The sequence below is a fragment of the Bos javanicus genome, chromosome 23 (genome assembly GCF_032452875.1).
Source record: "Bos javanicus breed banteng chromosome 23, ARS-OSU_banteng_1.0, whole genome shotgun sequence".
Taxonomy (NCBI): domain Eukaryota; kingdom Metazoa; phylum Chordata; class Mammalia; order Artiodactyla; family Bovidae; genus Bos; species Bos javanicus.
Window position 1 is genome coordinate 7,851,326 of NC_083890.1, and position 24,012 is coordinate 7,875,337.

General features: G+C 61.4%; 1 protein-coding gene across 1 annotated transcript in view; it reads left to right on the forward strand.

The window, feature by feature from the left end:
* ITPR3 (inositol 1,4,5-trisphosphate receptor type 3) overlaps positions 1-23,886 on the forward strand; it is a 68,062-nt gene extending 44,176 nt beyond the window's left edge. Inside the window, exons 23-58 of the mRNA XM_061397939.1 lie at positions 685-814; positions 1,318-1,375; positions 2,529-2,694; positions 4,086-4,250; positions 4,323-4,397; positions 4,786-4,911; positions 5,974-6,096; positions 6,176-6,376; positions 7,305-7,556; positions 7,763-7,888; positions 7,999-8,124; positions 9,394-9,514; positions 10,023-10,213; positions 10,789-10,937; positions 11,076-11,184; positions 11,387-11,477; positions 11,583-11,752; positions 12,817-12,991; positions 13,127-13,311; positions 13,633-13,833; positions 13,979-14,089; positions 14,522-14,617; positions 14,737-14,838; positions 14,916-15,002; positions 15,517-15,627; positions 15,756-15,948; positions 16,171-16,296; positions 16,685-16,857; positions 17,714-17,878; positions 18,519-18,711; positions 19,156-19,260; positions 19,346-19,473; positions 20,172-20,337; positions 20,890-21,050; positions 22,326-22,487; positions 23,113-23,886. Of these exons, the coding sequence (XP_061253923.1) occupies positions 685-814; positions 1,318-1,375; positions 2,529-2,694; positions 4,086-4,250; positions 4,323-4,397; positions 4,786-4,911; positions 5,974-6,096; positions 6,176-6,376; positions 7,305-7,556; positions 7,763-7,888; positions 7,999-8,124; positions 9,394-9,514; positions 10,023-10,213; positions 10,789-10,937; positions 11,076-11,184; positions 11,387-11,477; positions 11,583-11,752; positions 12,817-12,991; positions 13,127-13,311; positions 13,633-13,833; positions 13,979-14,089; positions 14,522-14,617; positions 14,737-14,838; positions 14,916-15,002; positions 15,517-15,627; positions 15,756-15,948; positions 16,171-16,296; positions 16,685-16,857; positions 17,714-17,878; positions 18,519-18,711; positions 19,156-19,260; positions 19,346-19,473; positions 20,172-20,337; positions 20,890-21,050; positions 22,326-22,487; positions 23,113-23,181 (5,088 nt within the window). The 3' untranslated portion in view covers positions 23,182-23,886. The remainder of the gene's footprint in view (positions 1-684; positions 815-1,317; positions 1,376-2,528; positions 2,695-4,085; positions 4,251-4,322; positions 4,398-4,785; positions 4,912-5,973; positions 6,097-6,175; positions 6,377-7,304; positions 7,557-7,762; positions 7,889-7,998; positions 8,125-9,393; positions 9,515-10,022; positions 10,214-10,788; positions 10,938-11,075; positions 11,185-11,386; positions 11,478-11,582; positions 11,753-12,816; positions 12,992-13,126; positions 13,312-13,632; positions 13,834-13,978; positions 14,090-14,521; positions 14,618-14,736; positions 14,839-14,915; positions 15,003-15,516; positions 15,628-15,755; positions 15,949-16,170; positions 16,297-16,684; positions 16,858-17,713; positions 17,879-18,518; positions 18,712-19,155; positions 19,261-19,345; positions 19,474-20,171; positions 20,338-20,889; positions 21,051-22,325; positions 22,488-23,112) is intronic.
* Positions 23,887-24,012: the final 126 nt, after the last annotated feature.

Consider the following 24,012-nt stretch of genomic DNA (forward strand, 5'->3'; position numbering starts at 1 on the left):
TGTATTATATAACATAATATTATATTGCATATATATAACTCCCACTCCCTCCCTCCCCCACTTCCCCTCCCCCTGGCAACCGCAAGTCTGTTCTGTCTGTGAGTCTGCTTCTGTCTCATAGGTAGGTTCCTTTGTGTTTTTTAGCTTCCACAGTCAAGTGGTATTATATGCTATTTGTCTGTTTGAGTTTCTTCATTTAGTATGGTGATCTCTGTCTACATCCATCCATGTTGCTGCAAATGGCGTCGTTTCATTCTTTTTTATGGCTGAGTAGTACTCCATCTCTCTCTCTCTCACACCCACACCCACACCTTCTCTATCCATCCCTCTGTTGACGGGCCTTCAGGTTGCCCCCTTGTCTTGGCTGCTGTGAACACAGAGGCGCGTGCATCTTTCTGAATTGCAGTTTTGTCCGGGTGCATCCCCAGGAGTGGGATTGCTGGATCATGTGGCAGCTCTGTTTGTAGCCTTCTGAGGACCCTCCAGACAGTCCTCCATGCGCCTGCACCAGCTTGCATTCCCAGGGGAGAGGGGTCTCACTGCTTTGGTTGTGATGGCCCACGGAGTCCTGCGCTTCCGTGCGGGGCCTCCCAGCCCCAGGGCTCGTCCGGGGTGGCACCTCACTCCTCCTGCTGCAAGCTTGGCCTCAGACCTGTCCTCACCCCATCCTCCCACCTTCTCCAGTTCATCCTCAACGTCCGCCTGGATTACCGCATCTCCTACCTGCTGTCCGTCTTCAAGAAGGAGTTCGTGGAGGTGTTTCCCATGCAGGACAGCGGGGCCGATGGCACGGCCCCTGCCTTCGACTCCACCAGTGAGCCCCTGCCCCTCCCTTCACCCCAACTGCAGGCTGAGGCTGCGTGACTTGATGCATCACAAGGGGCTGCGGTCTGGGGCCACCTCTGGCCAGCACCCCTGCCCTGCCCTCGTTTCCCAGGCTGCAAGGGCCTTTCCTCCCCGTTGTCCCACTTACTTGTCCCAGAGAGGGAGCAGGGCAGGGGTCATCCCCTCCAGTTCCTAAATGGGGAAACAGGCCCTCGGGAGGCAGGGGCTTGCCCATGACCATCGTCAGTGAGAGGCTGAGCCAGGCCAGCTCCCCCAGCCAGGACCCCGCTGGCACCTGCAGGTCTGTGGGCTGCCCCACGGGTCCCTGCTCTGGGCGGTTCTGCCTCCACCCCAGGAGAGGCAGGCAGAGGGGGGGCCGCCCAGCCAGTGTGGGGGCGAGGGTGGTCTCAGTGTCACCCTGCTCCCTCTCCCTGTGCTCCCTGTTGTCCTGCGTGCACACAGCCTCCATCTGCCCCCTCTTACTCCCTGCAGCCGCCAACATGAACTTGGACCGCATTGGGGAGCAGGCGGAGGCCATGTTTGGAGTGGGGTGAGGCCAGGGGTGAGGGGGGTGGTGTGGGTAGGGTTGGTGGGTGATGAGGATACAGGCTGGAGACCCTTCACTCCTCGGGTTAATCTTCCTGCAGACCCTTACCTGGCCCTGGGGTAGAGGTCCCCCAGCTTTGTGCTCTGACTCTCCCTTGCCTGCCTAAACCCAGTGATACCGGGGCTCCTTGGGCCCCAGTGTCGTTCTGGCCATCCCCCTGCCTCCACTCAGGGCAGTTTGTGACTGTTTATTTGTCAGGACCTGGGCCAGGTAGCTGGAGGTGCATCCCTGTGTCCACAGCAGGGAGGCCAGGCTGCTCTTCAGAGGGGGTGGGCGTCACTCCAGGAGCTGCTTCTGTGCCGTACCCTCGGCGTCTGGTGAAGCCTTTGGCTCCCTTCCTATGATGGAGTTTTTATTTTTTTTAATTTCTGGCACGATGCACAGCTTACAGGATCTTAGTTCTGCCGCCAGTGATTGAACTCAGGCCCTCTGCAGTGAAAGCACGGAGTCCTAACCACTGGGCCACCAGGGAATTCCTAGAGTAGCATTTTAAAATTCAGAATGTAACACGCATAGGATTGTTATTGCAAAGGAAATCAGTGGCATTGGGATGCAGTTATCAAAATATTGGAGAAAACAAATTTGAAGTGACAGTTATATACGTGCTTCTTTATTGACACATGAAATAACAATCCGCACCGGAGGTGTAATTAGTACCATTCCTTTGAAGTCCTGATGAAGGTAAATGATATTTTGCAATTTCTGTAACAACTCTGAAGTGATGGGAAAGCATCTGTGATTTTTTTTATTGGTGACAAAGTCACAGGTATTGCTCATTTTTCTCACCAAAGGAAACACTACATTTTGGTGAGAGGTTGGTGAAAAGAGAGATCAGCTTTCCCCTCGCCTCTGTTTGTGGCCTGAGTCTCTTTTCATGAATCCCTTGGGGGGGGTCTGTGGGTCCCCTGTGAGGAGTCCTGGCCTTAGCTGCGTCCCCGCGGGGCATCGTGTGGCCCTCAGGGGACACGGGGATCCCAAAGGTGCTCACACTGGTGGCTCTTTGCAAAGTCAGCAGGGGGACATGGTGCCCTGGCTGTCTGGAGGGTGGCAGGGAGCCTGCGTATCCCCTGACCGTCACACCCTCCCCTCCCCTCAGGAAGACCAGCAGCATGCTGGAGGTGGATGACGAGGGTGGCCGCATGCTGCTGCGCGTGCTTATCCACCTCACCATGCACGACTACGCCCCGCTGGTCTCGGGGGCCCTGCAGCTGCTCTTCAAGCACTTCAGCCAGCGCCAGGAGGTCATGCACACCTTCAAGCAGGTGCACCCCCCTCCCCCGATGGAGCACCCAGCCTTCAGGAGGTGCTCCCCCTTCCCTGATGGAGCACCCAGCCCTCGGGGAGGTGCTCCCCCCCACCCCGATGGAGCACCCAGCCCTCGGGGAGGTGCTCCCCCCTCCCCTGATGGAGCACCCAGCCCTCAGGGAGGTGCTCCCCCCAACCCTGATGGAGCACCCAGCCCTCGGGGAAGTGCTCCCTCCTCCCCCGATGGAGCACCCAGCCCTCAGGGAGGTACTCCCCCCTCCCCCGATGGAGCACCCAGCCCTCGGGGAGGTGCTCCCCCCTCCCCCGATGGAGCACCCAGCCCTCGGGGAGGTGCTCCCCCCTTCCCCAATGAGCACCCAGCCCTCGGGGAGGTGCTCCCCCCCACCCTGATGGAGCACCCAGCCCTCAGGGAGGTACTCCCCTCTTCCCCAGTGGAGCACCCAGCCCTTGGGGAGGAAGGCCTGAGAGGTCTTCCTGGGGGCCAGAGGGTCACCTGGTCCTGGCCACACACTGAGCACTGGGTGGGGGGAAACAAGGATGGGGCAGCTTGAGATGCATCCCTGGGGTTTGGCCTTGCTGAGCTCCTTGCAGGTGACACCACCTTGAGTCTTGGCAACTTTGATCTCCTCTCAGCCTGACTCCAGGCCTTATGTCATGTCTTATGAGGCAAACAGCATATTATAGGTTGCGAACTCTACCATGGGCACCTTTGCTATTTCGCATCACGCCTGGCACAAAGTCATCTCTTACCAAGGGGACTGGCTTTGTCGCTGTGATGTCACGCAGTCTTGACAGCTCCCGGTGAGAGGGCACTGGTGTTTAACAGGTGCGCTAGGCACCAGGTGCTGAGCGCTAGGCACCAGGTGCTGAGCACTGGGCTTGCATTCGTGGAATTCTCCAAGCAGCCTGACAGCGGGGTTTCGACTCTCATTCCTGCTTTACAGATGCGGGCAATTGAGGCCCGGGGGAGCTTTCCTCCCTTACCCACTGACCCAGAGCAAGTGAGGTGGTGACGGAGTCAGGGTTCAGGTCCCAGCACTCGGTGATGTCAGTATGCTTTGCTCTGCCCTGTTCTGTTCTGTGTGAACAGGTGACAGGCCACAGCAGCATGTGACATGAGCCAGTGAGTAACTGAAGCCAGGTGATGAGATAGCTCATGACCAGGGATGCAGGGAAGTCTGTGGCCAATCAGGGAAAGCTTCCTGGAGGCGGTGGACTTAGAGCAGAGCCATAAACACCAAGTCGGATCTGGCTCGGTGGAGAGGAGCAGGGGTGGAGAGGAGAGGCCAGGAGCAGAGGCCTGGACAGGGCAGGTGCTGGGCGTCTCTACGAGGCCGTGGACTTGGGGGTGCCCATCTCACCAGGCACGCTCGCGGTCGACCTTCAGGTGCAGCTGCTGATCTCAGCCCAGGACGTGGAGAACTACAAGGTGATCAAGTCCGAGCTGGACCGACTGCGGACCATGGTGGAGAAGTCGGAGCTGTGGGTGGACAAGAAGGGCGCCAGCAAGGGCGAGGAGGGGGAGGCCGGCCCTGCTAAAGACAAGAAGGAGGTGCGTGGGGTGTGGGGCAGGGCAGGGCCCTGGGGGCCGGGCCTGGCTGACCCCGCTCCCCCGTTCCCCCAGCGGCCCACAGATGAGGAGGGCTTTCTGCATCCGCCTGGAGAGAAGAGCAGCGAGAACTACCAGATCGTCAAGGGCGTGAGTGGCCGGGTCCTGGGGGTGGGTCTGCGGGCCCCCTGCCCCGGAGGCCCCATGCCGCCTCTCCCGCCTCAACTCCAGCTGGCTTGCAGGAAATCCTCCAGCATTCCCCGAGTGTTAAACACAGCCCTGCCAAGGTCCAGATGGAAGTATTTTAAAGCTGAAGGAGTTTAGTGAAATTCCACTTCACAGAAAGTTGTTCTGTTGACTTTTGCGAGTGGAATCAGCTTTTCGTGCTCGCGGCCTTGTTGCGACGATCGGGTTCTGTGGCTGCGGCCCCTTTCCCTCTTCCTGGCCCCGTGGGAGCCGCGGCTCTGCTGTGGTTGGCCCTGGGGAAGCCTGAGGAAGTGGGCAGGGGCTCTGAGTTCACCCTGTCCCCACCCCACAGATCCTGGAGCGGCTGAACAAGATGTGTGGTGTGGGGGAGCAGATGAGGAAGAAACAGCAGCGGCTGCTCAAGAACATGGACGCCCACAAGGTCATGCTGGACCTGCTGCAGATCCCCTACGACAAGGTGAGCTCGACCTCTGACTCCCCAGGGCAGCTGCACCCTGAACCCGGACCCAACCCAAACCACACACTGAGCCCTGATGCCGACCTGACCTGCCTCACCCTGACCTTTTGCTTTGGCCTGCCCCACATACCGAGACCCTTGAACCCAGTCTTATTCTTGACCTTTGACCTTCCACCCCTCATCCTGATCCACTTGGACCTTGAATTGACTCCAGCCTCACCCTGGTTCATGGCCTTGACCCTAGCGTCTATTTCCCTCTCTGTACTAATCCTCATACTCCAGCTTCATTTACAAACAATTTTTAAAAAAAATTTGGCTGTGCTGGGTCTTCATTGCTGCGTGGGCTTTTCTCTGGTTGCCATGAGTGGGGGCTACTCTCTAGCAGTGCTGCTCGGGCTTCTCGTTGCTTGGCTTCTCTAGTTGAGGAGCGTGGGCTCCAGGGTGCTCTGACTTCAGTAGCTGCAGCACTGGGTTTCAGTGGTTGTGGCTCCCGCGCGCTAGAGCACAGGCTCAGTAGTTGTGGAGCACAGGCTTAGTTGCTCCTTGGCATGTGGTTATCTTCCTGATCAGGGATCCAACCCATGTCTCCTGCATGGGCAGGTCGATTCCTTACCACTGAGTCACCAGGGAAGCCCACCCTCGGCTTCATTTAACCTTTGACCTTCAGCTTCATTACCCTGACCTATGTTGACCCCAGCCTTTCCTTGACCCCCGACTTTGAGTTTTCACCCTAGCCTTACCCTGGTTGTCCCCAAGCCCACCCTGGCCCCTGACTCCAAACATAGCTTCATCTCAACCATAGACCCCTTCCTATGACTCATCGTGATCTTGATCCACCCCCAGGTTCACCCCAGGGCTCTGACACCCCCTCAGTGTTCACCTGACTTGACCCCTTAGCCTTGCTCCCCGACTCCATCCTCATCTCAGGCTCTGACCCTCAGTTCCTCCCACATCTCCGTCTCCTGACCCACCTTGGCCACCTTGGGGTCCCAGGGCTGAGCCCTGACCCACCCCCACACTGGGCCTGGCCTGGGCACCCTCTCCCCTGCTCTCCGCATGTAGGGCGATGCCAAGATGATGGAGATCCTGCGCTACACACACCAGTTCCTGCAGAAGTTCTGCGCGGGGAACCCCGGCAACCAGGCCCTGCTACACAAGCACCTGCACCTCTTCCTGACGCCAGGGGTGAGGGCACGGGGTCGGGTGGCGGGCGGGGGGCGAGCGCCAGACCTCCCTCTCTGACGGCCGCCCCGCCCGCCCGCAGCTGCTGGAGGCGGAGACCATGCAGCACATCTTCCTGAACAACTACCAGCTCTGCTCCGAGATCGGGGAGCCCGTCCTGCAGCACTTCGTGCACCTGCTGGCCACGCACGGGCGCCACGTGCAGTACCTGGACTTCCTGCACACCGTCATCAAGGCCGAGGGCAAGTACGTCAAGAAGTGCCAGGACATGATCATGACCGAGGTGAGGGCGCGCGGGGGCGCCGGGCTGCCGGGGGGACACGGGGACAGGACTGAGACGCTGGTGGAGCAGAACTCAGGCTGCGGCCAAACAGAGCTGGGCCTGTGGGAGCTCAGGTGCCTGGTAGAATTCAGGTCTGAGGCCTGAGAGCGCAGACGCTCATTCTTCATGTGTTATGCATCGTTGTTGACTTACAAATCATGGTGCACCTGCTGCGTGCCAGGCGCCGTGTACCCCTGGGGGAGACCACTCCAGGATGAGCTCCGCGGGCAGGAGCCGTAGCAGGGCCGGGGCACAGCCTTTGTGCGTGTTGCCAGGGCCCCGGTGTCTGGCGCATAGTAGGTGCTCAGTAAAGAAGAATGTGGGGCTGAGCCTAAATCTGGAACAGACATGATCTCTGCCCCAGAGCATCTTACGGCCTGGGGAGGGGCAGGGAGAGAAAGGAGCAAATGCCAGAGGGAGATGGGGAACTCAGTGAGCCGTGGGTCCAGGAGTGCCATGCGGGGTTCATTCCCAACTGCGATTGTTATATTAACTGTGAAGAGCAGAATTGCTGACATGAGAGGGACGCAGCTTCTGGAGGGTTTAAATTACAGCGGTGGAAGCACAGGAGAGGACAGCATGAGTTGGGCTTACGACAGGCTTCCTGGTGGAGGTGCCTCTGAGACAAGCCCAAGTGGGATTTCTTTCCTTAGGAGAGGAAGGAGGTCCTTCCTGGGTCTGGGGTTCGACGTCCCAGCTCATGGCAGAGGGTCTGTGATACCAGCCAAGGGCCAAGAAACCCCAGACACTCAGGCCGGGGAGGGTTTTCCTGCGTGTTGGGTACAGGCCGGGCTCAGAGCCCTAGTCCTTCCCGGGGGAGGGCAGGTGAGGGCTGGGGCCCTGGGCCTGCTGGACCGAGGGGCCCGACATGCCCTCTTCCTGCCCACAGCTGACCAACGCAGGCGACGACGTGGTCGTGTTCTACAACGACAAGGCCTCGCTGGCCCACCTGCTGGACATGATGAAGGCTGCCCGTGACGGCGTGGAGGACCACAGCCCCCTCATGTACCACATCTCCCTGGTGGACCTGCTGGCTGCCTGCGCCGAGGGCAAGAATGTATACACCGAGATCAAGTGCACGTCCCTGCTGCCCCTGGAGGATGTGGTGTCTGTGGTGACACACGAGGACTGCATCACCGAGGTGGGGACGCAAGCGTGGGGGAGCCGGGCCGGGGCAGCCCCTCGGTCCTGCTCAGGGAGGGGAGGGACGGGGCTGGGAGGCGGGGAGGCGGAGGAGAGGCTGGCAGAGGAGCCGGGGGAGGTCGGGCGGAAGCACGAGAGGGAGAGCCTGGCTGGGGCTGGGGCTGGGTGCTACTGAGCCCTGACCTCCAAGTCCTGCCTGCGCAGGTGAAAATGGCCTATGTGAATTTCGTGAACCACTGCTACGTGGACACGGAGGTGGAGATGAAGGAGATCTACACCAGCAACCACATCTGGACCCTCTTTGAGAACTTCACCCTGGACATGGCTCGGGTGTGTGCCTGTGGGAGCGTGGGCCCGAGCTGGCCCCTGGAGGGGGACCCGGCCACCTCCATCGTGGGGCGAGTAGAAAGGTCCCCAGGCATCGGTCTCTCCTACCTCAGGTTTGCAGCAAGCGTGAGAAGCGCCTGGCTGACCCCGCCCTGGAGAAGTACGTGCTGACCGTCGTGCTGGACACCATCAGTGCCTTCTTCAGCTCCCCGTTCTCTGAGAACAGCACCTCCCTGCAGGTGAGCGCCAGCTGCTGGCGGCTTCGGAGTGGGGAGAGCCAGAATGTGCGTAGTCACGTTTTCTTGTAGTGCGTGAAGATGTAGCAGCCGGGTATGCGCGTGCATTAGTTATCAATGCTGTGTAACAAATTACCCCCAAACCACAAATATGCCTTATCTCGCGGTTTCTGTGGGTCGGTAATTACAGTGGGAACTGCCACAGATCAGGAATTCCTAGACTTGCTTGGGTCCTGGGGTGGCCAGGGACATCCGGCAGCCGTTATGCACCAAAGACAAGCTGTGATGCTTACCACAGTGGCTGGCGGAGCCGAAGCAGGGGAGTCGGCTGCGAAGAGTCTTCCAAGTTGGCCTTGCTCCTCTGCAGAAGGGCTCTAGGCTATGAACAGGTGTTGTACTTGGAGCTCTGAGAGTCACAGCCCCCCAGTCAATCCTCAGACTCGAGCCGGGTCACAGCCCCAGAGCCCCTTGAGGAAGGAGCCTGGTACCTAATTCATAAACACTGGAAGGACATGCAGGAAACCAGTCAGAGTGCTGCCTGTAGGTAGAGGGGCTGAGGGTGGAGCAGGAATAGTGTGTCTTAGAGTGGCAAGAAAGCGCTGGGTCCCGCTCTCCCAGCCAGGATGGGCTTGTTTGACACATGGGTTTGGTCCCTCAGACCCCTCTGGGACTTAAGTGATATGTATCAATTTTCCCTGTCTCTTATCAGCTACAGGCCAGAGAATGGGGAGAGTGGGGTGAGAGGTTCACAGGTTGGGGCAAGACTCCCTGAAGTATTCCTTTTAAATTTTTATTTCATTATTTATTTTGGTTGTGCCATGTGACTTGAGTGATCTTAGTTCCCCAATCAGCGATCAAACCCTGGACTTGAGCAGTGAAAGCAAGGAGTCCTAACCACTGGACTGCCAGGGAATTCCCGAAGTGTTCCTTTTTATAACCTTTTTGTTTAGAACCATGTAAATATTTCCCCTTTCCACAGCATTTAATTTATTGGAAATTTTTTTAAAGGAAGAAAAGGGTCAGCAATAGTTATAAGCCTCAGGCCCGGACCGTGGGGAGTTCTCACAGGGCTGCCATGTACAGCTGGGCAGGTTGTGCACTGCTGAGAGGAAAGGGGTGATTTTTTCCAACTGGCACAAAGGCCCATGGTAGCTATTGGTGGTCCTGTCCCTCTCCCCACACCCAGACTCTGTGGGCCTGGGCCCGGGATGTGGGGCTGCCCAGGGAGGAGGGCGGGCCAGGGTGTAGCATCAGGCACGTTGCCTCTTGCAGACGCACCAGACGATCGTGGTACAGCTGCTGCAGTCCACCATGCGGCTGCTCGAGTGTCCGTGGCTGCAGCAGCAGCACAAGGGCTCCATGGAGGCCTGCATCCGGACCCTCGCCATGGTGGGTGAGTGTCCCGGGGCGCTGGGCAGCCCCCACCACCCCTGCCCTCCCCTGCCTCCACCTCAGGGACGCCTGCCCTCCCAGTAAATACCTGATCCCCAAGTTCGTCTGTCAGCTGCTCCTGGGTGGTGCTCAGTAAGCCCTTCCTGGTGTCTGACTGGCATCTGGCAATCCAGAGAAGCTGTTTTCTGCTCTGAGTCAGTTCCCCAGAGGAGAGTGCTAGGGGATATCCCCAAGCACAGTTTTGTGGGCTTACAAATGGTCTCAGGCAGGAGGGAGGCTGTAGGTTGTTAGAGAGGTGGGTAGAGTGGAGGGGAGGGGTCCGCGTGGAGCCAGGGTGGAAACAAAGAGGCAGGAACTCCCTCTTTTTATCCCCCAAAGGGAAGAGGGCACCTCAGTCCAAGTGGGGACCAGTGTGGGGGCCCCAGCATCCTCAGCCCTGCCCCCCTGAGCCTGGCCCTTTTGGCTGAGCCCCCGCCAGCCCTCCAGCGCCCCGACCCCTCTCCTCTCAGCCAAGGGCCGGGCCATCTCGCTGCCCATGGACTTGGATGCCCACATCAGCTCGCTGCTCAGCAGTGGCGCCAGCTGTGTGGCTGCCGCCCAGCGGAATGCCTCCAACTACAAGACGGCCACGCGGGCCTTCCCCCGTGTCATGCCCACTGCCAACCAGTGGGACTACAAGAACATCATCGAGAAGCTGCAGGTGGGCGGGCGCTGCGGCGGGGCTGCTTCTGGACGGGCCTGTGCTCGGGCTGCGTCCTGTGCTCCTCCCGTCCTTTCTGGACTGTCCACTCCCCTTTCTGGACTGTCCACTTCCCGGAGGGAGCTGGCTAGCTTGTCCCATCCTGGGGGCCGCCAGGAGCAGGGGCTCCATTCCAGGGATGGCGCTCACCAAGAGGGCTGGGACACCTCTTGCTCGAGATAGCACCTTCATGTTTCTGTCTCACCCTGTACATTCTTACTGGCTTCCAGACGGGGCGTGGTGGGTTACTGTCCTCCTGTGGCAGAAGACTGAGGCCCAGAGAGGGCAAGGGGCTTGCCCAGGTCCGCACGGAGCTAGAGGAGGGGCTGGGGGAAACGCCAGGGTGTGACGGGGGCTCCGAGCAACCAGGCGTCCCGCTCTGTGCCCGGCGGCTCTGTGGGCCCAGGGCCTTCAGATGAGGGCGGTCAGTCTGCGGGGCCCTTTGGTGCTGGGGAATGGTGGTCACGCCCTGGTTATCTCTTGGGCCTGGGCGGCCTGCAGCTCACCCAGCGGTGACCCCGCCTTGCCCACCGCAGGACATCATCACTGCCCTGGAGGAGCGGCTGAGGCCCCTGGTGCAGGCCGAGCTGTCCGTGCTGGTGGATGTCCTGCACTGGCCCGAGCTGCTCTTCCTGGAGGGCAGTGACGCCTACCAGCGCTGCGAGAGCGGGGGCTTCCTGTCCAAGTGAGTGCGATGCTGACCCAGGGCCCGGAGGCACAGGGGCACAGCAGCCCGGGGTGGGGAAGGCCTGGGGGGTTGGGGGCGGTGGCCGCGCGGGTGGTAAGGGGCTGCCCCGAGCACGGCCCCCTCTGCTGCGGCCAGGCTGATCCAGCACACCAAGGACCTCATGGAGTCGGAGGAGAAGCTGTGCGTCAAGGTGCTAAGGACGCTGCAGCAGATGCTGCTGAAGAAGACCAAGTACGGGGACCGGGTGAGTGCCCGGGGGGCTGGGCGCCGGGCGGGCCTGGCCACGGGGGCTCAGGGCCAGGACCGCCGGGCTGGATGGTAAAGGGTGAGTGCCCGGGGGGCTGGGTGCCGGGCGGGCCTGGCCACGGGGGCTCAGGGCCAGGACTGCCGGGCTGGATGGTAAAGGGTGAGATGGGTTGCCATTGGCCTCGCTCCCTTCCCTGCAGGGCAACCAGCTGCGCAAGATGCTGCTACAAAACTACCTCCAGAACCGGAAGTCCAGCTCGAGGGGGGACCTCCCGGACCCCATGGGCACCGGTCAGTCCTGCTTCCCCCCAGCTAGGCCTCTGGGGAGCCAGTTCACCCCAGGCCCTTCCTTACCCTCCCTCCACGCTCCTCCCTAAGCGAGTTCCCCGCCTCCAGGCCTGGACCAAGACTGGTCGGCAATCGCAGCCACTCAGTGCCGGCTGGACAAGGAGGGGGCCACCAAGCTGGTGTGTGACCTCATCACCAGCACCAAGAATGAGAAGATCTTCCAGGAGAGCATCGGCCTGGCCATCCGCCTGCTGGACGGCGGCAACACCGAGATTCAGGTGTGCCAGTCGCTGAGGCCCTGTGGGCGGGCATCCAGCCCCAGGGGGCAGTGCCCCCAACTACTCGGTGGCTCTGCCTCCCGTGTCTGCTCCATGTCACGTGGCCCTTTTCCATCCTACACCCCTGCCCTGCTCCATCCCCGCCTGGGCCTGTTGCCCACATCTCTGCCCCAATTATGTCCACCGTTCTTGCCTCTCAGCCTCTGCTCAGGCCTCCTTCCCTGCCCTCCCACATGCTCCTTAGCCTTTGGTATCCAACTAAAAGCCTGCTTTCTCCAAAAGCCCTCTGTGATGGTCTTATCTCTGTTCACTTATTTGTTCATTCATTCTGATAAGTCTCTGTTGAGTGAGTGCCTTCTGTGTGCCTGGCAGTGTTCTCGGCTCTAGGACAAAAGAGCCAGAACCTATGTTCCCTTAGTACGTATCCTAGTGGGGACAGGAGACCCTACCTGCAGTCCCCATGTGATACTGAGAGCATGCTGGATGGCGATAATGCAGGAAGGGGCTTTGGGAGTGCCGGGCCAGGGGAGTCTTAGGAGGAGTCATCCGGAAGGCCCCTGGGAGGGGAACGTTGGAATGAGGACCTGGAAGTGAGCACGTGGAGAAGTGGGGCAGGGGGCAGGGGGCAGAGCAGGCTGCGGAAGCTGTGAAGGGGAAGTGGCTCCTGTGGCCAGAGGGGGTGGGGGAGGGGTGGTAGGCGCTGGGGTCAGGGGGGTGGCAGGTCATCACATGGCCTCGTGGCCCCCTTGGGCCTGGGCCTGCCTCTGGGGAGACGGGGTAGCTGCAGGGTTTTGAGCAGAGAAGGGACGTGACTTGGACTTCAGAATGACCCCTCTGGCTGCTGTGTGGGGAACTGATGGGGAGCCAGAGCAGGTGCCAGTGGGCAGGAAGCTCGTACAGGCCTCCCACATGGCGGTCGCTAGCCCTCCCCCTCTACCTTTTCTGGTCTCGACTGTCCCCACCCTGGCCTTAGGCACAGGGCACTGGGAGGTCTCTGTCTCCCCCGACTGCACCCAGGCCCAGTGCTGAGGCGCCCTGCCCCTCCATCTCCCCGTTCACCCCAGAAATCCTTCTACAACCTGATGACGAGCGACAAGAAGTCAGAGCGCTTCTTCAAGGTGCTGCACGACCGCATGAAGCGAGCCCAGCAGGAGACCAAGTCCACGGTGGCCGTCAACATGAGCGACCTGGGCAGCCAGCCACGTGAGGACCGTGAGCAGGCAGACCCCACCTCCAAAGGTCAGGCTCAGGGGGCCCCAGGGATGTGGGCTGGGGCGGGAGACAAGGGCCGAGTTGTGAGCGTGGGAATGGAGGGTGAGGGTGAGGGTATGAGCGCTCCCAGCAGCCCCAGCCTCACCAGGCCTCACCCCGCAGGCCGCGTGGCCTCCTTCTCGATGCCCAGCTCCTCATCCCGCTATGCGTTGGGCCCCAGCCTGCGCCGGGGGCACGAGGTGGGCGAACGCGTGCAGAGCAACGAGATGGGCACGTCCGTGCTCATCATGCAGCCCATACTGCGCTTTCTGCAGCTGCTGTGTGAGAACCACAACCGGGACCTGCAGGTGTGGCCCCGCCCCGCCCCGCCACTCCCTGCCCCAGGCCCCGCCCTTCCCCGAGCCCCACCTCCCTGCGCCCCGCTCCGCCCCCGCTCCGCCCCCGGTCCCCATCCCCTCCCCTCCCTGCTCCCTGCCCTTCCCTGTACCCTGCCCCTCCTCCCGAAACATGCCCATACTCTGCGCCTGGTGTCAGGCCTGGCTACCACGGCGTGTGGCTCCAAGGCCGGCGAGGCCCCCATCCCTGCCGCCGGCGTGATCGTGGTCCCCAGGCAGGCCTTCCCTCCGTGCTGCAGCGGCGCCATGCACGTCCCTCTCCATGCTCTGCAGAACTTCCTGCGCTGCCAGAACAATAAGACAAACTACAACCTGGTGTGCGAGACGCTGCAGTTCCTGGACATCATGTGCGGCAGCACTACGGGCGGCCTGGGGCTGCTGGGGCTCTACATCAATGAGGACAACGTGGGCCTCGTCATCCAGACCCTGGAGACCCTCACCGAGTACTGTCAGGGTCCCTGCCACGAGAACCAGGTGAGCCATGGGAGCCGCGTGTGGTTGCGCGGACCTGGGGGAGGACGGAGCAGGCCGGGCAGGAGGCAGGCCCAAGCCCTTGGGGCTGCCACGGGTTCTGAAAGGCCTAGGGCCCCGTGTCATCCCCACCCCTGCCTCCCACCAGACCTGCATCGTGACGCACGAGTCCAACGGCATAGACATCATCACCGCGCTGATTCTCAATGACATCAGCCCCCTATGCAAGTACCGTATGGACCTGGTGCTGCAACTCAAGGTGGGGCCCGGGGCAGCCCATGTGAGCACGAGTAGGTGTGCGTGCTGGTGTGTGTGATGTTAGCTTTCTGTATGTGTGCCGTGTGGACATCATGTGTGTAAGCATGGGTGACGTGCAGGTGTGTGATGTATGCATGTTTATTGTGCACACGAGTGCACGTGTGAGCAGATGTGCTGGATGTACACTTGCTCTAGAAGCGGACATGCTCTGGGTTTATCCGAGGGCCTCCGTATCCATGTCTGCTGTATGGGCGTGGGTGTGCTTGCCACAGAGTGGGGGAAGGTGGACTGGATACACAGCACCCTTCTCAGCAAGCCCTGGGAGTCAGTGGGGTACAAGAAGGCCATGAGACTTGTGGGCAAAGAGACTGTTATAGAATAGTCAGTGAAGGGGTTGGGGGCCCTCAAACTGTGGCCTGTCTTCCCACCCCAGGACAATGCCTCCAAGCTGCTCCTGGCTCTGATGGAGAGCCGGCACGACAGTGAAAACGCCGAGCGCATCCTCATCAGCCTGCGGCCCCAGGAGCTGGTGAGGCTGGGCTGGCGGTCAGGTGGGGCGGTGGCCCAGGTGGGTGCTGGGCTGGCTGTCAGGGCCCAGCCCTCCCTGCGCCCCAAGAAGAGGGCACTCAGCAGGCTCTGCCCCGCCAGGTGGACGTCATCAAGAAGGCCTACCTGCAGGAAGAGGAGCGTGAGAACTCAGACGTGAGCCCCCGTGAAGTGGGGCACAACATCTACATCCTGGCGCTGCAGGTACCAGCCCCACCCCACGACCCCTGGCAGCTGGACCCACCCCTCGACCACTCCCCATGACTCTGCTGCCCTCCCAGCTCTCCAGGCACAACAAGCAGCTGCAGCACCTCCTGAAGCCTGTGAAGCGCATCCAGGAGGAGGAGGCCGAGGGCATCTCTTCCATGGTGGGGGCCCAGAGGACAGGGCTGGGCGGGGGCGTGGCTAATGCTGAGCCTGGGCAGGACTTATATTTAGGGGCGGGGTTAGGCGGGAGATTGGATGGGATAGTATCCCATCCAATGGTGAGGCTAGGAATTGAGGGCGGGGCTATGACGTAGGGGCGGGGCTGAGGGCAGAGCCAGACCTCAGAACCTGGCTAGAATCTGGGATGGGGGCTGGGCGGGGTGGGGGAGGTGCTGGCTGAGAACTGGGAGCAGCCCTGGTGATCCCGACGTAACCGGAACAGCGGAGTGGGGACAAGGCTGCGGCCTGGTTCTGGGGCGGGTCTGGAAGCCTAGAGCAGGACCTCAGGGTGCACCTGGGCAGGGTTGTGGAGGGCCCTGACTGTCCCGCAGGACTGTCTCCCCTTTGGGCTGGGTCAGGTCTAGCTGGGGGGTCACTCACTGCGGTGTAGCTCAGGGCAGGGCTCAGTCCCGGAGGCGGGGGCTGCCAGGCCTGACCCGGGCACCCCTACCCCAGCTCAGCCTCAACAACAAGCAGCTGACGCAGATGCTCAAGTCCTCAGCCCCGGTGCAGGAGCAGGAAGAGGACCCGCTGGCCTACTATGAGAACCACACCTCCCAGATAGAGGTAGGGCCCGAGGGCCCGGGGGCGTGATGGGGGCGGGGCCGTCGGTGAGGGTGGGGCCTCAGTGGGGGCGGGGCCACAGCGAGGGCGGGGCCGAAGCTCGGGGCTGACCAGGCTCCCTGTCCATCCAGATCGTGCGGCAGGACCGCAGCATGGAGCAGATCGTGTTCCCCGTGCCCGGCATCTGCCAGTTCCTGACGGAGGAGACCAAGCACCGGCTCTTCACCACCACCGAGCAGGATGAGCAGGGCAGCAAAGTGAGCGACTTCTTCGACCAGTCCTCCTTCCTGCACAACGAGATGGAGTGGCAGCGCAAGCTCCGCAGTGAGGACCCGCGGGTGGGCGGGTGGGATGAACTGGGCTGGAGCTGCTCACTGATGCCCCTGACGCCTCGCTCACCTCCTGGTGAGGGCCCCGCCGCCACCCCAAGGAGGGAGCCAATCATGTTTTGCTCCTGAGTTGTGGCTTGAGGCTGGTGGCCCCCCGCATGGGGTGGGCAGATGATATTAACCAAGGACCCCCCTTACCCACCCCCGCCTCTCCCAGGCATGCCACTCATCTACTGGTTCTCCCGCCGCATGACTCTCTGGGGCAGCATCTCCTTCAACCTGGCAGTCTTTATCAACATCATCATTGCCTTCTTCTATCCCTACGTGGAGGGCGCGTCCACAGGTGAGGGCACCTCAGGGCAGGCGGAGGGCCCTGAGCCTTCCATGCCCCCTCCTCTGATGTGAGCAGGGCCCTGGGGCCGGCCAGGCCCCGAGGGGACTGGGTGCAGCGTGGGGAGCAGTGCCCTCTGGGTTATGCACCTTATCACCGGGGCAGACAGGGCCTGTGCCCTCTGGAGACACTGCATACACATGCATAAGGCAGAGACCAGTTTGGTAGCAGCAGCTGGAGGTGGTAGCAACACCTCCTCCAGATGCAGGGGTGATGGCAGAGCCCTGTAGCCAGGTGACCAACTTACAGGGAAGGCTCCCGGGAAGGGGGAGGGCTTCTTGGGGTCTGTGGGGTGGGTGGGTGTGAGTGAGCCACCCTGTCTCTGCTCCCGGGCCCCCAGGCGTGCTGGGCTCCCCGCTCATCTCACTGCTCTTCTGGATCCTCATCTGCTTCTCCATCGCGGCCCTGTTCACCAAGCGCTACAGCATCCGCCCCCTCATCGTGGCGCTCATCCTGCGTTCCATCTACTACCTGGGCATTGGGCCCACGCTCAACATCCTGGGTGCCCTCAACGTGAGTGCCAAAGGACCCCAGCCCCCACCCCTCAGGGTTCATCATGTAGTCGGACCTGAAGCGGGCCCGTTGCCTCCGACTGGCCACTGCTCTCCCCATCCCTCGGTCCCTGAGCCGGAATCATTACAGACCCGAGGTTGGGACCACTCTGTCTTCTCCATCCTCCTGGACAACTCAGGGCAGCAGACAGTTGGAGTCAGCCAGCCAGGAGCCACTTTGGGGCACCGGCTTCAGGGCTGCCGGGTACCCGGAGTTAGTTGTGCACTGCCTGAAGGCACACTGAGGATATCAAAGATTTATGTGTTATGACACTTTCCTGACAGATAGAAATAAAGCGCCTCAAGCAAGTGGGGGTACCTTTTCGTAACTTAATCATCAAAGGCCAAGGGTGTTCTTCTCTGACCTGTTCTTTTCTTGCATCTTACTTTCTTTCTGGTGGCTCAAACGGTGAAGAATCTGCCTGCAATGCAGGAGACCTGGGTTCGATCCCTGGGTCAGGAAACTCCCCTGGAGAAGGGAATGGCAACCCACTCCAGTGTTCTTGCCTGGAGAATCCCATGGACAGAGGAGCTGGTGGTGGTCTACAGTCTGTGGGGTTGCAGAGAGTCGGACACGACTGAGTGACTAACACTTTTCACTTCTTCCTGAAGCTCGGGTCTCCCAGGGGTCTTCCTCTGTTCTAGTCCCAGAAGCATTTCAGGGAGCATTTTCATTAATGCCATGTCTGCCATGCTGAGCAAGACCAGCTCAGACCCACTCTCCTGAAGACCTGGCCTCTGCTCTGGCCTGGCCCCAGGAGTGGGGGTTCAGGGTGGGAGGTAGGGCACCAACCCCCATGCCCTGCACTTGCCCACAGCTGACCAACAAGATCGTGTTCGTGGTGAGCTTTGTGGGCAACCGTGGCACCTTCATCCGGGGCTATAAGGCCATGGTCATGGACATGGAGTTCCTGTACCACGTGGGCTACATCCTAACGAGTGTCTTGGGCCTCTTCGCCCACGAGCTCTTCTACAGCATCCTGGTGAGGCCCTGGTGGGGATGGGGCTGGGCAGGGAGGAGGGGCGGCTGGGGCTTCCTGCCTGTTGCTGGCAATTCCCCAGCACCAGGCCTGTTGCTGCTGGGCTGGGAGGAGAGGATTTGCAGTGTCCTCGTCTGCTGGACCCAGCCTGGCCTTCAAAATCCTGATGGCTCCTCATGGTCCCATCTCCCCTGCACAGTGGAGGTTCAAGCTGGAGCCAGACTATCGGGGTTTGCATCCCAGTGTGGCCCCTCCTAGCTGTGTAACGTTGGGCAGGTTTCTTATCTGCCCGTGCCTCAGTTTCCCCTTCTGTATAATGGATCATTAACAGCACCTGTCCTCCAGAATAGCTGTGAGGATGAAGTGAGCTGCTGCACGACAGTCTTGCAGAGCGTCCTTGCAGGTAGCAAGCGCGCCGTCAGCAGCCAGCTCCGGCCACACTTGGTGCTCATTCCGCCCTCATGCTTTCCCCGGGGCCCCCCCTTCTTGGGCTTTAGGACTCTGGGTTCCTCGGAAATGTCGCCCACAATGGGCCCGTGGGCCTGGTTCCACCCGCCTAAGCGCAGACCTCTTTGGGGGGGATGTGGGACCCAGTGGGAAGCAGGCAGCCTGTGGGTCCAGCCATGTTTTTTCTGCCACGCAGCTCTTTGACCTCATCTACCGCGAAGAGACGCTGTTCAACGTCATCAAGAGCGTGACCCGCAACGGCCGCTCCATCCTGCTGACCGCCCTGCTGGCCCTCATCCTGGTCTACCTCTTCTCCATCGTCGGCTTCCTCTTCCTCAAGGACGACTTCATCCTTGAGGTGGACCGGCTGCCCGGCAACCACTCCAGAGGTCTGCGGCGCCTCTCCTGGGTGGGGGGTGGGGATGAGAGGCCTGCACAAGCAGAGTGCTTATCCCGCCAGGCCCCCCTGTTTCTCTTCTTGGGTTCCGGGTGGAGTCTTAACTCACACCAACCTGCCTCCCTCTTCCCTGGGACAGACTGTTGGGGGTGGTAGAGGCTTGAGTCACTCTGGTTTGCAGACCCTGTGGTTCAGGTTAAACTTGGTACTTGTGGGAGCTGCCCCTGTGCCAGGGCTGGGGGTGCAGAGCCCCTCCCCTGCCCTTGGAGCGCAGCCCGGGAGGGGCAGGTACACGTAGACCCTTCACTGTAGCCTGACAGTGGGGAGCTGGTAGCATCAGGGCAGGCTTCCTGGAGGAGGTGATGCTGGGGTCAGAACTAGGGACATGATGAAGCCAAGTCCTTGGACCTCCTGACCTTGACCCTGTCCCCTCCAGCCAACCCCCTGGGGATGCCACATGGAGCTGCCACATTTGTGAACACGTGCAGTGGGGACAACGTGGACTGTGTCTCAGGAGTCTCTGTGCCTGAGGTCCTGGCAGGTGAGGGCAGTGTGTCTCAGGAGTGGGGTGCAGTGAGGGTGGAAGCAGACTCCTGGCCGGGTCTGAGCACGTGCTCCACTTGTAGAGGACGAGGAGCCGGACAGCACGGAGCGGGCCTGTGACACCCTGCTCATGTGCATCGTCACTGTCATGAACCACGGGCTGCGCAACGGCGGTGGCGTGGGGGACATCCTCCGCAAGCCCTCCAAAGACGTGAGTGCCTCGGCCCCGCCCCCAGGTCCTGGCCAGCAGGGCAGCTCGGTCTCCCCCATGTTCAGGGGAGCGAGTCCCCCCACTTCACGTCCCCACCCCGCGGTGTGCCCTCTGATCCCAGGCAGTTATGGGGTAGCTGTGCTACCTTCCGGCCCTGTCAGCCCAGACGAGCCCTCTAGCTCACAGTGGGTGCCCTCTAGCTCGTGGTGGGTGCTCTGAGGGAAGACCTTGGCACCCAGCTTTCTCAGGCTGGGAAAGCCGTGAGTCAGACAGCGGGCCCCGGGCCCCGGCCTGCAGCCAGGGTGGCCGGGTGGGGAAGAGGCCTCGGGGCTTGGCGCAGCGTGTGCAGGCAGCCACGCGTTCCCGGGATCAGTCTGTCCCCAGTGGCACGAGGGTAAGAAGCTGCTCCTTGGCCAGGGGTCCCTTAGAATGAGTGAGATCACGTGTCCTGAGGGCAGCAGAGGAGTTCAGAGCCACTCGTCCCCTCCCCAGCGGTCAGGGGTGGGCACAGCCGAGGCCTGGCCCCCCATGCCAGACTCCTCCTCGAGGGCCTCTTCCCAGCCGCTGAGTCCCCGTCCCCGCACGTGCTCTGGCGGTGATTCTGACTCTGTAGTGAGGCGGGTCCTCTCCACCGTCTTCGGGGCCTTCACGCCCTTCTGGGAGCTGCTGGGCCCAGCTTCCCTGTCTCCCTCCTGCAGGAGTCTCTCTTCCCCGCCCGAGTGGTCTACGACCTCCTGTTCTTCTTCATCGTCATCATCATCGTGCTGAACCTCATCTTTGGGGTGATCATTGACACCTTTGCCGACTTGCGCAGCGAGAAGCAGAAGAAGGAAGAGATTCTCAAGACCACGTGCTTTATCTGCGGTGAGGCTGGGCCCCTGCCGGGAGGCCGTGGCCATCAGCAGCCTCAGTCCGCCCTTCCTCGGTCCTGTGGCCCCAGGGAGCCCTGCCCTGGGCTGGCGGCTTGGTGACTGTTCGCTTATCCCAGAAATGGGGAGAACAGCCCTGTCCCAGTGCAGAGTCATTGAGGGAGCAGAGAGGGGTCGCGAAACCCTTCCTTTAAATTCTGGGTCTCAGCTGAGGAAACCAGCCTGGCCTTTCTACCCCCACCAACCCGTTCTCTCCCGGCCCGTGTGGGTGAAGGAGCAGGGTCCCCTGTGGGAACAGGCCCCTCGTCAAGCCCTTCCCACACCCCCCAGCCCTGGGCTCCTGGCGTCTGTAGGGTCCCCACGGCACCGTGGCAGGGCAGGGGCTGCTGCTTTAAATGGAAGTGACCTCAGTAGCTCATCAGCACTTGCAGCCTGAGAACTGTGCCCCCGCGGCATCAGGAGGCCCTGCCCGCCCACTGGGGCTCTTGGACAGGGTGTCTCTCGGACGCGGGGAGCCCTCCTTCACTGCCACCCCCCGCCTCCCCAGGTCTGGAGAGGGACAAGTTTGACAACAAGACCGTGTCGTTTGAGGAGCACATCAAGTTTGAGCACAACATGTGGAACTATCTGTACTTCATCGTGCTGGTCCGCGTGAAGAACAAGACGGACTACACGGGGCCGGAGAGCTACGTGGCCCAGATGATCAAGGTGAGGGCCTGGGGGGCGACGGGCGGGGGGGACGGCTGTGGACCCTTGTTCAGAGGCAGCAGGGGCCGGGAGCTGGAGCTGGATCCTCTGGAGCCCCCCACCCAACTGTGCTGCAGAGGGGGCCTCTGGAAAAAGCCTCCAGAGGATGCCGGTGGTGTCTGGGGCCCATGGATGCCCGGTGTCGGGCGACCCTGATTGTGGGGACTGCTCTGTGGCCCTTTCTGAGGGGCCTTTTCTGTTGGAGGTGAGAGGGAGGGCGGCTTCCTGAAGCCTGGGTGGTCGCAGGCTGAGAGGGTGCCCGGATGAGCTTCATACTGTCAGACTCAGGACTCAGGAGACATCCACCATCACTGCCGTCCAGTGTAGTAGCGAGTGAGTGAAGGAGAGGTCTGGAGGGTAAAGGGCGTCCACCGGGCCGTCAGAGGCGGGGCCTCCGCAGATTGCTGCACAGCGGTGTGTCTGCAGTCGCTTCAGTCGTGTCCGAGTCTTTGTGACCCCATGGACTGCAGCCCCCCAGGCTCCTCTGTCCATGGGATTCTCCAGTCAAGAATACTGGAGTGGGTTGCCATGCCCTCCTCCAGGGGATCCCAACCCAGGGATCAAACCCACGTCTCTTAATGTCTCCTACGTTGGCAGGTGGGTTCTTTACCACTGGTGCCACCTGGGGTTGCAGCTTCTAAAAGGAGAGAAAACAACTCGGAAGGGGGTTCTGTGGGTGTTTTGAGTCTGTATTTGGACTGGTCTTGAGTGCAGGTGTGTCTGTTGGCCTGAGAATTCAGCTTGCAACAGGTGCCCCCTCGCCCCCCACCCCGCCTGTATCTTGGGAAGCGTAGCTTCGCCTGAGTGTCAGATGCCACTGCCCCCTGGCAGAGCCCGCCCCCTCAACGTGCCATCTGCCTGACTTGCGCCTTCCTGGGGTGTGGGGCCCGCTGTCAGGGCGGGGCGGGAGGAAGGAAGGAAGGAGAGACTGGTCTGAGGGCACAGGCCCGTCCTCCGCCTTGCAGGGTGTGAGGAGTAAACGTGATCCCAGCGCCACAGCAGCAGGAGACACGGGCTGGAGGAAGTCAGCCTGTCTCCGCGCCGTGCTCCCCGCCCGCACAGGGTCACTCCGGCCCCGCGGGCAGGACCCTGGTCAATTCAGATTTTCCCATGACACGTCCCTGGGAAGTAATTTGGCCATGGGTGTGGCAGCAGGCTTCCCCCACATGACTGCTTTTCTAGAGGCCTTCCTGGGCTGGGCCCGAGCGCGTTCACCCCACGGGGGATGTTTTTCAGAACAAGAACCTGGACTGGTTCCCCCGGATGCGGGCCATGTCCCTGGTGAGCAGCGAGGGGGAAGGGGAGCAGAACGAGATCCGCATCCTCCAGGACAAGCTCAGCACCACCATGAAGCTGGTGTCCCACCTCACCGCCCAGCTCAGCGAGCTCAAGGAGCAGGTGCGCCCCCCACATCCTGGCCCCCGCTGGCAGCCCCGGCTGTGGCTGAGGTCCCAGCCTGCCTGCCTGGGGGCGGGGAGGGTGGTGGGGCCTTTCTGCTTCCTCTGCCCCCTTCCTGCTGGTCCTCCTCTTGGGTCTGGGGTGGAAGACGGGTCCCTTGGAGAGCTGGATGGAGGAGAGACGAGGCGGCCCCTACCCCATGCCCCTGAAGGGCAGACGGGCAGGGCTGAGTGCGACCTCGTGCAGGTGTGGGGCCTCCCTCGCGCGCCCCCTCACCTCCACCCTGCAGCTGCTAGACTCTGGCCCAGGCGCTGACGGGTTAGGGTGATGGGGAAGTTAGGGCCTCCTTCCGCTTCTCAACACGCGCTCTTGCCCAGAGTGTCCTCTGCGCCATCTGGCAGTGACTAAATACGGTCAGCAGCCTCTCTTTTAGGTGGGGCGCTCTCCCAGCTGCACCAAATCAGTGGTTTGCGACACGCTAATTGAGGACCAGGGTTTGGGGCTGACGGCCCTGCTGCACCCTGGGGGTCCTTGGCCAGCTGCCAGGGCCGAACGGCAGTGGGGGCAGCAGGGAGGGTGGGCTCTGGGCGGCCTGACCCGACCGCTGGCATCTGTTTAAACCCAGATGACGGAGCAGAGGAAACGCAGGCAGCGCCTGGGCTTTGTGGATGTGCAGAACTGCATGAGCCGCTGAGCCGCCGTGGCAGGCCCACTGGCCACAGGGACGCTGGAGTGCTGAGGCTGGGGAGACTGGCCACCCCTTCAGGCTGGGCGCCCGCCCAACCACCAGAACCCACTCGGCCAGACCCCCCAGGCCAGGCTGGAGGAGAAGCTACAGAGCGGACAGCCCTGCCCAGACCAAGCCCCTAGAAGACTCAGACGCTTGCCGGGACTCGCTCACCCTAGTGCCTTAAAGGAAGTCCATCCTCTCACAGGACTGTTGCTTGGTCCCTTAAAGCAGTAACTGACGTTGCTTCGTATTCCTCCTGGTGGGTGACCAGGAGTGGGGTCTCTTCTGTACTCCAAGCACTACATTTTGGTCGCTGCCACCTCTGGCGGGGCGCAGTTGCTAGTGATTTTAGGGCTTTGTTATTTAACTTATTCATGGTGCCTGCTCGGCCCTTCCCAGGGCTGCGCCCCTCCCCCGGGCCCCAGACCTGCTGTAGATCCCGTGGACCTCAGTGTCCGAGGCCGGGCCAGCCTCGCGGGCACAGCCCCGGGAGGACAGGAGACCGCAGGGTGGAGGGGACGGGCACACGCCCAGGGGACTGGGCTGGGGCGTGTCAGGAGGGGCTGGTTTTCACTGCCTGTTTTCTCCTTTAGGTGTAATGTTTTACAAATCCTTTGGCCCGAGAACTAATATGTTAATTGCCTTAAATAAATCTAGTCCATTAGAAAAGGATGCTGGCTCCTTGGGGGCTGGAGCTGGTGGGAACACGCTGCTGGCAGAGGGGTCTGAGCCCTGCCTGCTGGCCTGGCCTCAGCGTGCACTCTTGGGAGATGCTGAGAGCCGTCCTGTCTCAGC